Source organism: Mastigoproctus giganteus, chromosome 5 (assembly GCF_048544385.1).
Source record: "Mastigoproctus giganteus isolate SK-2022 chromosome 5, ASM4854438v1, whole genome shotgun sequence".
Lineage (NCBI taxonomy): Eukaryota > Metazoa > Arthropoda > Arachnida > Uropygi > Thelyphonidae > Mastigoproctus > Mastigoproctus giganteus.
In genome coordinates this window covers 57,389,890-57,408,092 of record NC_143579.1, presented here as the reverse complement: position 1 = coordinate 57,408,092, position 18,203 = coordinate 57,389,890, and the positions used below count along the sequence as shown (strand labels likewise).

At 39.4% G+C, this 18,203-nt stretch overlaps 1 protein-coding gene across 1 annotated transcript in view; it reads right to left on the bottom strand.

The window, feature by feature from the left end:
- The window catches only part of LOC150085415 (uncharacterized), a 93,172-nt gene that overhangs the window by 2,998 nt on the left and 71,971 nt on the right, over positions 1 to 18,203 (bottom strand). The window contains exons 3-7 of the mRNA XM_090373215.1: positions 17,730 to 17,942; positions 16,451 to 16,729; positions 14,802 to 15,123; positions 13,891 to 13,962; positions 13,377 to 13,535 (exon numbers count right to left, since the gene is read on the bottom strand). Of these exons, the coding sequence (XP_090229341.1) occupies positions 13,377 to 13,535; positions 13,891 to 13,962; positions 14,802 to 15,123; positions 16,451 to 16,729; positions 17,730 to 17,942 (1,045 nt within the window). The remainder of the gene's footprint in view (positions 1 to 13,376; positions 13,536 to 13,890; positions 13,963 to 14,801; positions 15,124 to 16,450; positions 16,730 to 17,729; positions 17,943 to 18,203) is intronic.

Genomic DNA, 18,203 nt, shown 5'->3' with positions numbered 1-18,203 from the left:
GGTTACTAGAAGTGCGTGTAGCTTCGTGCTTGACCACTCGTCTAAAAAGACCCAAATATGAAATTTTATGAAAACTTGTCCACTGGGAGTCGAGTTATTACATGCAGACGAACAGACGGACGGATATGGCGAACACAGGTGCTTTATGCATTCGTATTATGCCAACTCGTTCAAGCAACATTACTTTTTAGCATGATTAATTGCAGTTAGTGATTTTGACTTATCTAAAATGTCTGTCAGATCTCGAGGCAGTATTACAAAATATTTGTTAAATATAATGAGCAGTTGTGGGTTATGGAGGTAATGAAAATCATGGAGGCAATGATCAAGGGTGGAGTTTGGGATCATTTTGATAGAAATGGAATTCTGAAAGATACGCAGCATGGTTTGGAAAGAGAAAATCATGTTTCACAAATCTTAGTTAGCTACTTTGATAGGGTCACTCATGAGCTGGATTTATGGAATAATTTCTACATTGTTTATTTGGATTTCAGCAAAGCATTTGACTCAGCCCCACATGAGCGGGTACTTTATAAGCTGGAACAGGTTGGAATCACAGGAAAAATCCTTAGATGGATAGCAGGATGGCTTCAGGGCAAGAGGCAGAGGATTATTCTCTCTGCCTCCCAGGGATCAGTATTGGGACCACTGTTGATTTTGATTTTCTTAAATGACATCGATGAAGGGATAAAGGGCGTGATGTCTAAATTTGCAGACGATGTGAAGATTAGTAGAGTAGTTAATGATCACCAAGCAGAGCTTATTCGGAATGACCTAGATCGACTTCAGAGATGGTCAGAAAAATGGCAGCTATGCTTTAATCCAGCAAAGTGTAAGGTATCAAACCTGGGTAACAGCAACCCCAAAATAACTTATACACTTGGCGAACTTGAACTAAAGCCGGTTGTGGAGAAAAGGGCCTTGGGAGTTACGATAGGGTCAGACATGAAGTTCTCCGAGCATTATAGACTGGTTGGAAGGAAGGCCCATGGTATCCTATGATTTATCGAACATTTGCTAGAGATAAGGACGTCATAATCCTATTATATAAGGCTATTGTTAGACTACACTTGGAATACTGTGGTCAAATATGAAGACAGCACCTAAAGAAAGACATTGTTCTTCTTGAAAGGGTCCAAAAACTGGCAGCTCGTGTGGTGACATCGGCAAAAGGACGTCCATTGAGGAAAAACAAAAAAAAAAAAAAAAATTATTATTCGCCGTTTGCTTAATAATACAATTTGTTTAAACATAGTGGGGTTTTCGCTGAATGAGTTTCTCTAGAGGTCTAATGGTTCGGGCAGTAATTTTGGTGTATTAGATTTGGACCTGTGGGGTAATATAGGAAAAGTTTTGGGAGGGAAGGCAGAATACTTGGGGTAGAAGTAGAAGAAAGGGACTGATAGAGAAGGCAGTCCCTCGTTTTTCAGTGGGCATGCCCATGCTGCACCAGAAGGAAAAGTGGGGTGGCAGGAGGGGGAGTAGACAGCGAAAGCGTCGCCCCCCCTTCGCCTGGGAAAGGGGGAAAAAGCAGGCTGGAACAGATGGCCTTCCTCGGCTTTCAAAGCAACCGTCCAAGGTTCAGAGTATGTCCGTTCCAGTCCTTGTATTTAGGTAGTCCTTTCAGGGTCACCACACCACCGGAGCACTCAGTGGTGTACGGGGAAAGAGACCGTTTGTCATTTCCATTTAATCATTGCGGTTTTCTCGTTTTGTCTAGTCCAGTTTTCTGGTTGTTGTCTTGTCTGGTTTCACCTTGGGAGGGTTGGTGAGAACGTAGGCATTTTGTTGCGTTGTTTTGTATCACCATTTTTATGTCACTCTGTGTAAGGCGATGAGTGTTCTTCGCCTGGTGAAGAGCTGCTGAGCAAAGTTTGTTAGTGCTCAATATTCTTCAATCGAGTCCAGGGCGCCTCCGTAGCCAGGTGGGCAGGAGCAGCAGCGCGTAGTACACGCTTCTTGATTAGACCGGGGTTCGAGCCCGTCACCACCAAATACGGAGGATGCGGAAATGTCAAGGAATGACCACTGCATATCCCCGGAGCAATATGGCCTTAGTTGCTAATGCTCCTAAAAACCAAATAACAACAATAACTCGAGTCCAGCAAGTGTGATTCCATATTTTTTAGGAAGTACTTTATTATAGTCATTAACCTACATCGCAGGTCTTCATAGTTTGGGCAGTTATACATGACGTGTGTCCAACTCTCTGCTTCACCACACATGCATCTTGGGTCTTCTTACAATCCCATCTGGGCCAGTTTTTCTTTGAAGGTGCCATGGCCTGTCAGTACATATGATGTGTGAAATCCTGGTTTGAACCAAGTGTGCGTTTGTGGGAATATTTTCCACAGGTCCGGGATGAATGTTTTGGTGATTTCAGTCCAACGACGTTGCCAGATTCGTGTGAGGTGGTTCTGTAGCCTATTCTTTTCCTCTTTGCATGCGTGCTGTTGTTAACTGTGTAATCTAGGAAGGTGCAGGGGAGTCCCTTCACTATATGGTATTTGATTTCACTGTTTGCAATTTCCAAGGCTAGGGGTAGGACCCCTGCCAGAACCTGCAGGGCGTTAGCGCTTGCGGTGCTACAGGCTCGCGTGATAGTGAGCAACAGAGTTCTTTGGATTGCATCTAGGGTCCTCCGATTTACAACTATTGCTGTTTTGGTGTACCAAGCCGGAGCTGCGTTCAAGATGGCTGAGAGGAAGACTGTTTTATAATATAGATTGAGAGTATGTTTTGATAACCCCCAGTCCCGTCGTGCGATTTTTGCTATTAGGCCATCGTATCTTTTTATCTTTGTGCGAATGTAGGATAGGTGATGCTTGAAGGAAAGATTGTTATCAAGAACAACGCCAAGGTATTTCATTTTGTCGGTTAGACGAATTGTCTTGGTGTCAATCTTAATTTGGGTAGCCTGCGGATGTCAAGTCTGCCCTTGAGTAGAATGGATGTAGTCTTTTACAACGATACTTTTAAGTCATGAATCCTAGCCCAGTTTTGGAGCTTAGTCATGCCCTGGTTTGCTTTGTGAGGAACTCATCAAGGATAATGTTCCACAAGAGAGGCCCGAGGACAGAACCTTGGGGGTATCCCCTGCGGACCCGTCGGTGAATTTTACCATATGGTGTAGTATTCTTCTGTTGTCAAGGTATGATTTAATGGTGCCAAAGAGGTTCCCGGGCAGCTTAGCTCTTCTGAGCCTCGCCAGGACGCTCGGCCAACATATGGTGTGAAACGCCTCAGCAAAGTCCACGGAGATCGCTAAGAAATATTTTTCTTGGCATGCAGTAGCAGAACTGATGAGATGACGCCAGGACTTCGGTAGTGGACGATTCTGGGTTAAATCCATATTGCATTTGGGCGGTCAAGTTTGCTGTTTGATAGTGGTGGCTTATTCTTGAGATGCAGCAACCTCTCGAAGAGTTTACTAGCAACTGGTAGGAGAGCGATGGGTCTGTAAGAACTTGGTAGTATAGGTGGCTTTGTGGGATTTTTGAATATTAGTTTAACTCCAGCAACCTTCCAAGAGGTGGAAAAGGTACTGGCATTCAGACAACTATTATATAATTGGAGTAGTAACTGCAGAGCGTATTCTACCAGTTTTTTAATTATTTATGGCTCCTGGAGATCGGGACTGGGGCATTTTTTTATTTATAATTTGTGTTGCAGCCAAGTTCAATTTCTCCAGAGTGAAAGGTGGTTCCTGCTGTCCGCTGGCATATGCTTCATTCTCAGCACAGATGGCAATTTGTTCAGGCAGAGTTGGTGTTGCTGGTTCAGGATAGATAGCTTCCAGTATGTTGCTGACCGATTGATGCCAGTTTGTTGTCAGAGTTCCTTGTGGAGTCTGTTGTGGTTATAACTTCTCCCCTGGGTAGCTTGTTGGTGGTGATTTTATACACCACTCCCCAGGGAATAATTTCACTGACACAATCTGAGCAAACGTTCACATCAGAAGTTTTGAAACAGTAATCCGACCAAGGAAAAGAAGAAAAGAAGTCTCGCAGGTCATCCTATCTTGCATTCTTGTAATGCCAAACTACACGAGGTTGGGAATTGCCATGAGATAAAGACTCCATTGGGGAAGCGACAATCACCAAGTTGTAATCTGAGGTGCTTAAAAGACCACTCACTTCGACCGTGTACTTAGAAGGGTTGTTTGTGAGAAAAAGATCAAGCGTGTTGCTTGTATGGTTAGGATTGTCCGGTATTCTTGTGGGTAAATGAATAATCTCTGCAAGGTCATTAGTAATTGCAAAAGCCTCAGCATCTCGACCAGCTGGGTCGGTGTGACTAAAAAAACGGAAGCCAGCTGGAGTTGTGAACATTAAAATCACCAAGGAAAATTACCTCACTGTTAGGAAAGTTGGACTGGAGGAAGTCAAGTTGCAAAGCGAGGAATTGAAAGAGCTCCAAGTGATTAGTGGAATTGGGAGAATGGTAGAGACAACTGATGAGGTAGAGAGATTTTAAGCCAGAGAAGATCGAAGTGAGGAGATTGAAAATTACCAGGTCTCTGACAGGGAATATCGGAACGGACATATGCACCAGTACCACCTTTGAGGCGAAAGGAATCATACAGCGAATAATTTGGGCAACTGAGATGAGCAGTAGTTGAATCAACCGATAACTGAGATTCAGTCAGAAAAAGTACATGGGGTTTGGCAGACTGCAAGTGGAAATGGACATCGTTGAGATTAGAATTGAGACCACGTATATTTGTGAAATGAATTAGGAAGTTCTTGGGAGATTTAGATCTTTTTCGCAGATAAGCTTACTCTATTAGTTTGACAATACATGGTGTATTAAATAGTAACAAAAAGTCGGGGGACTTGCTGTATGAAATAATGAAATTTTTGTATATGGCATACACATGGTAAGAATATACCCAGATCCTTGACATAACGTGGCCTGGACAATGCCTCCCCCCCGCAAACACACTACTCGGACTCCCTCCAGTCACTATCTGGCAGAGTAGAGGTAGCAAGATTATAACTAGCTGATCCGGAAGCCTCCTAGAGAGTTACCAATAGGTTCGGTCCGGTGTACTAACTAGCAGCCGGCTTGCGAACACCGTTTTAGAGCTGTACCCTCGAAATGTAAGCAATATTCGATCTCGCCACGATGTTCATCATAACCTCAAAGTCATCAGTCATATTGCATGATGGAAGAGATGGGGAAGGGTTGACCGGAACTTAGCTCTGGAGACTAAACATGTGTTCCACCACTTCCAGCCTCCAATAAGCAAAGTGGTGGTATTGCACCGGTTGATGAGTCATCTACCACCTAGTATTGCCTGGTAACACAGAGGGGCGGCATTCCTTCTTGGGTGGGAGCGGCACATTTCGACCTCTGCTTACCTTGGTTCATACCTGGGTGGTCACCCACAGTGTGCTTGTGCATGGGGGTTATACCCAAGATTATTATTATTATTATTATTATTATTATTATTAAATCCGTCTTTTAATAGCAAGCGATTGCTTTCACCCCTTTTACACAGCCAACCGGCTAGAAGGATGTACAAAAATGCAAGAATGGCGATTTTTACAATGCAATAATATTTACAAATCATGTTTACAATATTTATAGAAGTGCGAATCATTTACAGTATTATTTACAGAATGTAATTATCGACAACTTTAGAAGAGGAAATTATTCACAGTATCATTTAAAAGTAGATGTCCAATAGCTATTTTATATTTTGGTCATTCCTTCCTATTTATAAAGTTCAAGTTCCTAGCTTTTTCTAGTTCAAGCTTCTTCTTCTTGCTTCTATAGTTCAAGCAAGCTGTAATCTTCAGAGAGGCTCTTCACTCTGTACTGGTTGCCTTCACAATATTTCACAGGATCTATTGCCAATGAATTGAAAAGGGGGACTGCGTTGTTAGGAAAGAAGTTCTTCAGACAGCACAGATTGGATGGTGTAGAATGCAACGGTAAGTAGGGATTGTCATTACTGCGTCCAGCACGTGGAGTAGCGATAACTCCGTGAAGACTGGGGGCGTCAATCATACCAGTTAGCATCTGAGACAGAAGAATATTCCTGGATGCAATGTGAACTCTCCAGGGAGTGATATTTAAGTTGGCATATAAAACAGCCCTGGAGATGGTGAATGCACTGCCCGTGACTCTGTTAATCCATCGCATTACCCAGTACTCGACTGCCAGGAATCTGTTTATGTACGAGGTCGGGGAAGAAGACCAGATTGGTGATGCATATAGTGCGATTGGTTGTAGGCACCGCTGGACGTATCCTCCGACTACATCGACGTGGAGTAACCCCGTCAGCTCTTGTCGAATTGTCCACATCGCCAAGAAAGTCTTAGTTTTCATGGTCGAAAAGTGAGGCCCTCGTCCCAAGTCTCTGACAGCCGAGGTCGGTGTGGGACTTCACTTTCCTGATTTGCACTCCGTTGTGATAGGCTGTGATGTCATTTTTGATTCTCTTTTTTTGTAAATGTGATTTGGGCTGATTTAGATATGTTTAGCTCCAGACCTATCTGCAGTAGAGAGGTTACATGGCTGTTGATCAGGACGTCGGCTCGCTGATTTATCAGGTGGGGTTGTTCAGGATCATTTGATTTTATATATAATTTGAGGTCATCTGCATATGATGAGAAATCAGTGTACCTTGCGAGGAAAGTTTCAAGGGCCACGGTGAACCATAAACCTGACAGGACACCTCCCTGCGGTACTCCCCGCGTTATAACACGCTCCTGTTTGAAGGATTTATGGCTGATGATGAGTTGTCTTGGCGTAAGGATGAGGTTGATGGCTTTTTAGCAGGCTTCCTGTAATGCCAAAGTATTTTTCTAGAATGTAGATGACAGCGGGAATTGAGAGCTCATCATAAGCAGATGAAATATCAAGGAAGATGACGTCCAGCTGAGATTTACTGTTGAGAGCAGTTTGAATTTTAAACAGGGTGTCTAGTAAGTTTGTATATGTAGATCTTTTGGGGATCACGGTATGCAGATGTTTGGGTCTATGAGAGAAGAATTGTTCGATCAGTGCTGATAAGATAGTTTTCTCAAACACTATAGAGTGCAGCCCACCGAGATCGGTCTGAAGTCCGTAGGTTCCTTTGGGTTTCTTCTTTTGGGTATGGGTTGTACCCTGTAGTGATTCCATATTGTCGGGATTGATCCGGAATTTAATATCTAATTAAAGATTGACAGAAGGGGATCCACAATGAAGGCACTGCACACTTTAACCATGAATAGAGGAAAACCGTCAGGACCAATTGTAGTTTTATTGGGAAGTCTATTGATGGTATTTATAAGGTGTTGCTTTGTTAGAGATATAGTTGAAAGGAGCTGCCTGGAGTGTATGAGGAAATCGCCCAGTTTTGGGGTTTTTGGGTCTGATGGCACCTCGCTGAAAGTCAAAGATACCCATTCCTGAAATACCTTCTCTTCCATATGGAAAACTTTGTTGCATTTGGATGCAATACGTTTGGAGTGATTTATTCTGTTCAGTACCAGCTGCCGGATTGCTTTTCTTTTGTATTTAAGGAAGGTTGCCCGCTCTTTCTTGTACATCTGGTAGTCGGTTGAGTATTAAAACTTTTTCCATTTTCTGAAAGTTTTTTGTTTCCTCTTGAATGCTTCTCTGACTTCAGCATTGAACCATGCATTGGATCTGTCAGATAATATTATTTGCTTGGATGCTCCTTGGGTGGCAATTTCAACTAGCTGGTTAGCAAGGCTAGATATTGCGATGTCCATTGGTTCTTGCTGTAGATCCTTCCAGTTTATTTCTGTGAGACGTGCCAAGATGATCTCTGGGTTTAAGTATTTGATGGAGTATACTGTTTTGGTCAGCACTTCATTCCCGAATGCTTCGCCAGCGTTTGAGTCGTTAGTAACGTTGAACTCAAACGTGATGGGAGAGTGATCAGAAGGGAAGCTGTAATGTTCAGTGGCGCCTCCGTAGCCAGGTGGGCAGGAGCAGCAGTGCGTTCCCCACGCTTCTTGATTAGACCGGGGTACGAGCCCGTGATCACCAAATACGGAGGATGCGGAAAGGTCAGGGAATGACCACCGCATATCCCGGAGCAATATGGCCTTAGTTGCTAATGCTCACACAAGTGTTGGAGGAACACCTTGAAACTGAGGATATCCAACGACTGCCGTGGCCAGCACGATCTGCAGGCTTAAATCCAATCGAACATGTGTGGGACGCTCTTGGGTGTCGCATTGCGTGCTGACAGCCAACTCCTCGGTCATTTGCTCAGCTGAGGTCTGCGCTGATGGAAGAATGGGATTTGTTGTCACACAATTTTAAAGACACCCTTATATCGAGCATGGTTCACTGATGTTAGGCCTGGTTAGCCGTTGGAGGGGATCATAGGCCGTACTGATGTCATGTGACTATATTTTCGAGTATCTTGTATCGACTTCTGTAATGTGGCTTTTTTGATACTTCTTATACAATTCCTATAAATGTCCCTTATACTGGTCGGTAGTGTTTCGCTGTCTCCTCATTTCTTCGTTATTTTATAGTACACCACTATAACAAATTGTCTCGATTCATTGCAAGTTACACCAAGTTTTCTACGTGTTCTGTTAATTTTGTCGAGCGTCATTCTTCCTTAATTATAATTTAGGAAGAAATATCTTTATAGAAATAAGCTACTATGCCAAAACTATTCAACGTCCATTGTGAACAAATTCCTCCTCCGACTATTTGAACATATCCAAATTGGTATCGTCATCTTTCAGATTTATTAGTGGTGTAACACCATTTAACCCAGACCAATAATCTTCTTAAAGAGAGAAATGTTGAGAAATTCACCTAAAAAAAGGAGCAGTCGTTTATGCACTGACAGTACATTCTTTATTCTAAATGTCATTTTTATGTCAGGGATTTCAAACCATGGGTCACGAGAAACTTAGAGGAGGATCGGAAATGGAGCACATGTTCATAGCATGCGATATAAACCTGTGGGCAGATATGTAGGACTGCACGTATCTGTATGCATCAATTTATGACGGTTACGGACCACTAGCTGAAGTCCGCCTTGTTGCAATTTGATGGAGCATTATTGCCAAGCTAGACGTGTGTGGTGTTTATGTAAAACGTTGTGGGTTGTTTTGTTCGGCTACAACCAGGCAACAGCAATCAAGAAAACTGATTTCTGGTTCCCCTCCCTACCACGAAGAGGTGGGCCATTTAGGTTGATGTTACTGTGTCTGGGTAAAGAAATCCGATTCGTGAATAAAAAAAATAATATCCAGCAGCAATCGTGCAGCGCTGATATCAGTAAAATCGCATTTCAATGGTAGGTAGGAGTCCCCACCAAAAGAATAGAATAAAAATGTAAGAAAAAGAAATGAGTCCTATCCCACCAACATCGGTTCAGCAAATGTCGGTAGGTGGAGCTAAGCAGGAAATTGTCTAGGTAATAAGCCTCATCTGGGAAGAAGATCATATCCATAAGGTAGGGCAAAGTAGAAGTCGCATTCAGTCAGGAGGCCGCATCCTCGTGCACGATCACATGCAAAATACAATCAGGTCTCAGTAAAGACGCAGATCCAGTCAAACGGGGCACATCCAAGAGACTGCAAATTAGATTTAAGAATTTGTTAAAACCAGAGAGAGATTTAGATGAATCATCTTAAAGACGGTGACGCAAAATTCAAACTGCATCTAAAATTTTCTTTGGGTGAAATGAATTGGTTTTCATCTCTTGGAATCAAGGTCTTTGCCACCAGATTCAGTTCTCTGGTTTAAAAAAAGTATGCGACTCCAATCTTACACTTCCTCACAACGGCAACTGTCAGCTGAGGAAGCACCCCTTTGCACGAGTTTGATTTAAGGAACCATGCCCGGTAAGCAAAAAAAGACCTTGATGAAACCACTTTATAGAATGCTTAGAAACAAAAGCCACATACCGCAATAAATGTCTTGTTGTTCAAACCATTTGTGCTTCATTTCCACATGTTTTGCCATTCTCAATAAGACGTACGGTTCCTCTTTTTCTCTAACTTGATATCGTTTAAATTTAGCTCAAAATCCAAAATATTTACAGGAATATTTTGGCTTAGGCAATATACAAGAACAATATAAATAACTTCTAAATGTAGAGGACCGACATCCCTGTGGAACGCCTTCAGTACTCTGTTGAATCCATGCCACGACAAATATAGGATGTTCTAAGGATTTAGTCCTCCGAACAGCCTAGTAGCCACTCAGTCTATTTATTTCTTGACCAACTTTAAACCAAATGAAATTATTAGTTTTATATATGGGGGAGGGTTGGCAATTCATTGATCATTTTAAGCGGGATCTTGGTCTCTCAAAGTTTGAGAACTCCTGGTTTATATGATTATTTAAGAAAAAAAAAGAATATATATACATTTTAGAGAATTAATACGATTATTTCATTTGAATCTTCCATTTTCCGAAAATGGAGGGGAGATGCAGAATGTCAGTTGAGATGCACGTTTATCTTACTTCAAAATAGAAATACGTACCGATGGATTCACAACCATCTCCTAACTGGAGACACTCCATGCTACTTAAAGAGAGATTATAAGAAAAACATTTTCTATCAGGTATAATTGTTAAAGGAGACGTGGAGCCTCCAGGCTTATAAGAAATAGCTGAAAGAGAAATGTCAACATGCAGTGGGAAGAAGGATCTAATATAATATGCAAATACAATACCAGCGGTGTCCAATTGTAAATATTTGCAGCCTCCTTTGTGATAGTGTTCTTCATAGCGTGAATTGAAACAGCTCTGGAAACATTTTGACATTGATCGATCCTCACGAGTGAATGGAAAAGTGCATTAGGTATCGTCACATTCATTCATCGTGGTATGTAAATAAGGTGGTGATGATGTAGACCTGATTATGTCTTTGGATGGAGTGAACAGTGGGTGTCGGCATTTGTGAAACACATCGGTTTTTACGTTTGTGGAATCTGTAAGAGTTTCTCGAATAAAACATGGAAACATCGAGCAATAGAAACCGGTCTGGACATCATTAGATGAAGAGATGAAAGACACAGAGAGAGAGGCACATAAAAAGACTCCTTTAAGAATCTTATAGTCTGTCTTCGACAGGATCTCAATTCAGATTTCTCTAACTAAGTTATGATTAGGGAACCTACTATACTGCCATGGAAGGTGGTTTATTTAGAATGGGTTTAATCTATATCTTTAAGGATTAATAAGTCTATTTAAAAGACTGGTGCGCGTTCTGTATGAATTCTAATAATGACCTTATCATCTAACTGTTCTTACTAGAATAAACGTCTTAAGGTTGGTATATAGTCGATTTGTTATATTCTGTTTCGTTGTGAATAAAGTTCCAACCCAGATTTAGAAATGTCGCATCCCGAAAGGGATATTTTAAACCGGAATCGGTCTTTACTTTGCCCGAGTTGATCACTTCCCTTTAAAAGCGTAATTGAAGCTGTCGTGGAATTCCTATGTCTGATACGCTCCATAAGGCTTAAAGACGGAAGCAGAAACAGATATTGGATTAGGAGATGGCATTCATGCCACCAGAACGAAAACACGATTCCTCAAAAGGCATCCAATTAAAGCGTGTGCTGTGGAAAACGGCTTTGTTACGCTATCCGGAGCAAACAATGCATTAATTTTCTCTTCAAATTAACGTTCTTGTATGCGTGTGGATTTATTTAACGTGTTCTGCAAGCGTGGAAACTATTGGGTGAAGGGCTTGTTCCAATCCGACCTTTGTGTGCTTTAATTATCTCAACTAAAACAGATTACGGCGCTGAACAATAGGGCATTCATCTTTGCAAACCTGGTGATTGGAGATGAAGCCAATTATGGCACGCGAAGTACAAAGTTCCAACGAGCGTTACTTTAATTTTCATACAAACTCTATAATCACTGTGTTACAATGTAGTTAAGTTGATTACTAGAATTCTAGGTCAATTATCGCACGACGGTTAGCAATCGAAGTCCAAGTAATTAGTACAATTATCAAGAGTCCTCAGCTCGCAGCAAACTCACCATGACAATATACAAATGTTTCATGCCTGAGCATCAATTAATTGATCTTCACGTTTAAAGCAAGCCCCGGCGACATATAATTTAATCTTTCGGTAAGCTGAATAACCCTTGACATCACATCGCGCGAGAATTTCAGTCAAAAGAGGATACGATATTTGAGTATGGTACCGAGAATTCTTCCACTTAATCCTCATCGCGTTTCATATAACGCGTAACAAAATCCAGGCTCCCACAATAGTGTACTGTTTGAAGCATCCCGGTCTCGTGTTTGTTTAGGGCAACTGTTTGTATAGTGAAAGGTAGAGAGACTTTCCCTCTTCTTTTAGAGGTCGTCTGTACTGATTTTGATGAATTACGTCTATCACGATTGGTTGAAAGTAACTGTTGCTAGATGAGATTTGTCTCATTGCATTCTGGAAGACTGAATGCTCAGATTTGGTCAGAGGTGACGAAAATTTGAGGTAGTTTGCATATAATCACAGGTTACGTGTGGGTATTGGCGAGTAGAGGTCCCAATGTTGTCGCTAAAGGTGCATCGAACAACACCTTCTGAAAATGGTCTAACCCCACTGGATTTGATGGATAAACGACGTGTCTTTCTTTTAGGATTTTCCTGCGCACCGTGAGGAAGTTGCCTATCATTCTGAAATAATTCTCCAACATTCTGATCATTGCAGGGCCAGACATTCTACATCCAGGACAACAATATCCATTTGGTCTGTTTTTTTGTTAAGGACAGCTTCTATACCAGAATTTCGAGAAGATTGGTAGTAGACCGGCTTGGGATCCCTGAATGCAAATATAAAGGACTGGGATGGAAGTAGTAGTTAATAATCTGTGCAAGAATAGTCTTTTCAAAGAGTTTGAGGAAGGAAGAGCCAATTGGGATAGATCAGTAATCCTTCGGTATTTTGGCCTTGCATTCCTGGGGAGGATTTCACAAGTTATTGTATCCAAATGAGATGCGTGAAGACTGATCTCAATATCTCGTTAAAGAAGCAAGGCAGTAACTGTAAAAGCACTATTAATTTTTATCATAGACATCGGGAAGAATCATCGGGCTTGGCTGTAGATGTATTTGTTAATAAGTTTAATGAGATTTGTCTTTGGTGATGCCGTTTGTTTTAAATTAGTGCAACGCCAACACAACTCGTGGTAAAGATGGCGTTCGTCATACTGTAGATATTATGGCCATTAAAAATAGTAGGCAGTTGGACTACCAAAACTGAGAACTAGAAAACTCACCAACTTTTCGTATTTTGGATTAAATATTCAAATTTGTTTGATTTTAATCTCAGATAATCATTTTATTGAGCTTTAAAAATGCGAGACAACCCCGATAAATTCTACTGAGAACACGATCTGTGTACATCTATACTTACCAGAGAGATTGGAGGCATTATAGAGGCTCAGAGCCATTTGACTAATTCTGGGTCCGAAACTATCGAGACTAGTTGTTACGTATTTCTTGTATTGAGTCCAAGACCACGAGTGAAGGTCATCTGGTCCGGGCCAGAAGTCAACCGCTTGTGCTGCTGTCCCTAAAAATAAAAGAACACTGGAATTAATTTCAATAAACTCTGCTCAGTAAGAGAAAAACGAACTTGGAGTTCATGCGAATGTTATTTATAAGCATATAGCACACTTTTAATAACTCCACCGAGGCACCACGTCTTCTTATTGGCCTCTAATAAATTGGCAAGGCACTGTACATATTAGCGTTAACCCACATACGGTATTATAAGTACATAAATCTTCGACGCATTGAAATACAGGCAATATTAACTCATTACAAAAAGCAGTATCGAGGTCTGGATACTGACAGATAAAAATAAAAGGAAGCCATTTTTCTTTTTCTAATTACAACTTCATTTATTAATTAATTTTTCCACTTACCAATTAATACTGGGATTCCATTCACTTGTTCGCTTCGGATTACAGCAGATGGAGGAGCTTTGATAATATCCCCTGGAATGAACAAAACAAAAACTGTTTTTACTGCTTAATGAACGTTCAGAAATTCTCAAATCAGACCCAAACAGCAGCAATTTATTATGAATAGCAAATAAGGTTTCGTCTTACGTATTCTGCGTATAAAACAGGTTGCTATTTCCAGGTAATCCCCCATTTGTTTATATGGATAATAACTAAAAACTAATTTCTAGCCTCTTCTCAAATTTTCCTAATTAGTTTATAATTAGCGGCCGAAAGTAAAACACTATTAAATTATAATGCCACCGGAATCCAATTTTCTGTTGTAATTAAAACTCGACCCCCAGAGTCCAAGTATTCGGTTGGTGGCATTACAACAACAAACGCAAAAATTTATTGGGGAATATCGCAAACAGTGGAAAACTTTGTAGCGTATCAAGTGGGAAGGATAAAAGAGAATCCCATTTGGGGATTTCAGATGCTCGGGGCAAAACCAATCTCGGCTACCGAAAATAAGACAATAAATAATAAAGAATTCAAACAGAAGCTTTCATAAAAATAAATTCACACTTTATGTCGAAGACCTGAATGTAAATTGGCGTCAGAGGACGCATTCGAAGGATAATACAGTTTAAAATGCATTGAACTTTCTATTTATATCAAAGTAAGGCTTAACGTTTTTGTATTTAATAGCCTTCTAGGACATCTTGGATAAAAGAATTGCTTCTAGCCATTTATTGAACGTATACTTCGGCAAATATTAACGCGAGATTATTTATTTAACAATCCATGGACGATCCTGGTTCATGGATTGTTAAGAAGACCAGAAAAACGTGGATTATTTAAAATAAACCAGAATTAAATCAATATCTTACCCTCTGTTACTAGAAGCTGTTCGGGATATATTCCTTGTATGGGAAGGTCGTTTTGATCTCTTATTCGGAATGATGGATCATCTTTTCCCAAGTGTGAATTAATGGTTTCACCAGCTGGCTTTCTTCGTAAACACTCGGCATCCATGCAACCTATGCGATGCAGAAACGTGATCCGATTGTGTAGAGACATTTCGGGGAATGTTCGATTAAATATGGCTGTTGGACCAATCAGCCACGCAGATCTAAAGAGTCCTTGGACACTTGGGGTTGTCATAAGAGCTAATATCGATGCGCCACCACCGTCTGCACCGAACAGAGTTACCTAAGGAAATATATAACAAAACTTGAGAAGAATATCTCTCTGTCTTAGAGAATTTGGAATATAATTAGAAATTAATGCAATTTTCATGAAGAACACAGTAATAATGTCCATTTTGAATCGTGTGGAGATTATATTTTGCTTCTGCACGTCAATAATATAAACGAAACGCCATGTTTCATTTATATTATTATTCTTGGTATTCCCTGATGAGAAATAATTTTTTTTTTAGACTTTTTGATCAATGTCTAAAGAATAAATGTATTCCGAAGAGTTGCCAAAGAGTTCTCAGTAAAAATCTTTCTAAATCGCGCAGAAATCCTAAGAGCGGATGAAATGGTGAAAAATAAATGAATAAAAAATGAATATGAATGTTTGTCTATCGCGGTAGCTTTAGAGAGATGGCAAAAAAAAAGTCATCAGAGACACGGAATAAAAATCCATCCATTTATCTCAAGAAATGCGGAGATTATGTGATGTAAACGAAAGATAAAAACACCAAAGGATTTTCTTTGGAATACGCCAGCTTCTCTTTGAAGTTTACTCTTATCAAATCAATTAACATCAAATATAAATATTGGTGTATTCTTCCAGAGATCGAGCTGATAAAGAATAAAAATCAAGTTCTTGTATTAATAAAATTCCCTGTCTGGAAAAAGATCGACATGATTAAGAAAAGAGAGTGCCCGATTTCTTTTCAGGTTATAGGAAACAGCATAGAGCTTTAAAGGGTTACCAGTCAGTTCTTTATCGGTTGAGTAATTATATATTAATACAATTTTATTCAATTTTATACGATTCACAAAATTTTATACAATTTTCACACAATTTTATATAATTTTCACACAACTTTATGATTCGCACAATTTTATACAATTTTTACACAACTTTATACGATTCGTACAATTTTATACAAACAATTTTATACGATTCACAAAATTTTATATATAATTTTCGCACAATTTTATACGATTCACACAATTTTATACAATTTTTCTGAGAATATAAATTTATAAAAAAATCATTTAAATTTTAATGATTGAATGAATCTTTCTACTATCTTTTTATCAATTCAACAAATAAAGTAAATTTTTTTTAATTCTAAAATGCAAATTTAGTTCTTAATTACGCGTTAATGCCTGGTTTGTTTAAAAAAAATATTTTAACAATTTTAATCACTTCTGAAATGCAAAATATAAATAATTTTGAAATTTTTATACTTTTTTTATTAAAATTTATATTTTAATAAATTATATTTTTATTAAAATGTTTAAAGCATTTTATTCAAAGTGTGTCTTATTTAGTCAAAGTAATTTGTACCTTAACGCACCTTCTCGGGATCCCCTCCAAAGTTCCTGATATTGTCCTTAACCCACTGTAGCGCTACCACTTGATCCCAGAGGCCATAATTCCCTAGCGAGTCTGTCAGTGGATTCTCAACCAGTATGTCTAAAGCCATGAATCCCATTGTGTAGAGACGGTAGTTCATGGATACAAAGACCACGTTGAGTTCTTGGGACAAACCACCGGATGGGCAAATACCTGGATGATGACCACTACCAAACTGTAGAAAGCCACCGTGAATCCAAACCATTACTTCCAAACCTGCCTTAAGACAAGTAAGAATGTCAGCTTTGTAACATAAAAATATCTAAGGTTGAGAATATTCTTTTTAAAATATTAACACACAAATTAATATAACGCTGGATAGTAAAGCAGGATCTTTACAAAATTTAACTTAATATATTTTATTAATTAAAATGATTTAATATAAAATTTTGAGCCCTTAAAAATAGTCTTCAAAACAGTTTATTCCAGCTACAGGGATTGCATCATTTTTAATGAGAAGCCGCCATTTTTAAAAGCGAATGAAAGCCAATATTCACCTTCGTATCGCAAGAAAAGCAATTAAATTAATAAATAATAAAGTTATATTGGGAATAAATACTCCTATCAAAAGGAGTTAAGAATAAATTCTTAACTTTTGACTTTATTTTGTCATTACTGGTTTAAATAATGGGATATTTGAATTATACTTTTAATTATTATTTAAATTTTCAACTTCAGATTTTGATTGAAGTTTTGAAAAAAAATAAACTTGGCCATGTACCATTCCACCAAGAGAAATAACGTGAAACACAAACTCTGGGAACGGATTAAGTCACGAAGAAAACTTCGAAAAGATGTTTGGTTCTTAAGGAAAAAGAACTTCGCCTTGGAAGTTCTGTAAGAATAGTTTGACCTAAGTGAACCACTCTAATTCATTCTGTATTTCCCTGAAGGGAATTATGACAGCCGGACGATCGTGGGGGATCTATAACTTTGTTTTCTTAGGGATTAGCAGCTCCTCATGAAATTTTAATGCGTATTTTGTTCCACTCAAAAGAAATGAATAAGAATTTCATCGGATATACATCGAGAGATTGTTATTAAACCAAATGTGGGTAATATATTAATAATTAAAGTTATAATAATAACAGAAAGTTAAGGTTTCGGATCATATGAACCCAATGGTAAATTCCAAGATGTGGTTTTAAGTTTCTGCATTAATTTGACAATTTATTCGAATGAGAATCAGAGATAAGAGAGCTTAGGCTAATAGGACTTACTGAGATGTCAGGTTTGGGAGTCCATACGTTGAGGTACAAACAGTCTTCGTCTCCTTCGAATTCTTTCGTGTAGGGATTCACTTGGAAGCACACGGGAGAAAATTCTCGTGCTCTTTGGCGACGATGAGCCTCACACCACGTGTGGTCAATCCACAGTGGAACGGGTTTCCTCCACCTTAATCTACCAGTAGGTGGTTTGGCATATGGAATACCCTGGAACACGAAATCAAAGCATTATTAGAGAGAAAAGAATTATTAAGAAAGAAAGCTTTGATTTTTCAGAATTAACTAATGTTTTGGTAGGATAGCGTATAAACTACACGCTGTTAAGAAAAATATTGTTACTGTTTTATATTATATTTCTCCGGTAATGATAACAAAAGTATTCTTTTCAGTTCACGTTGCTCGTTATGAGTAAAAGCACCGAAGATCAGATCTTAGTTTCATTCCTGCAAGAAAATTATTGCTGTTTCC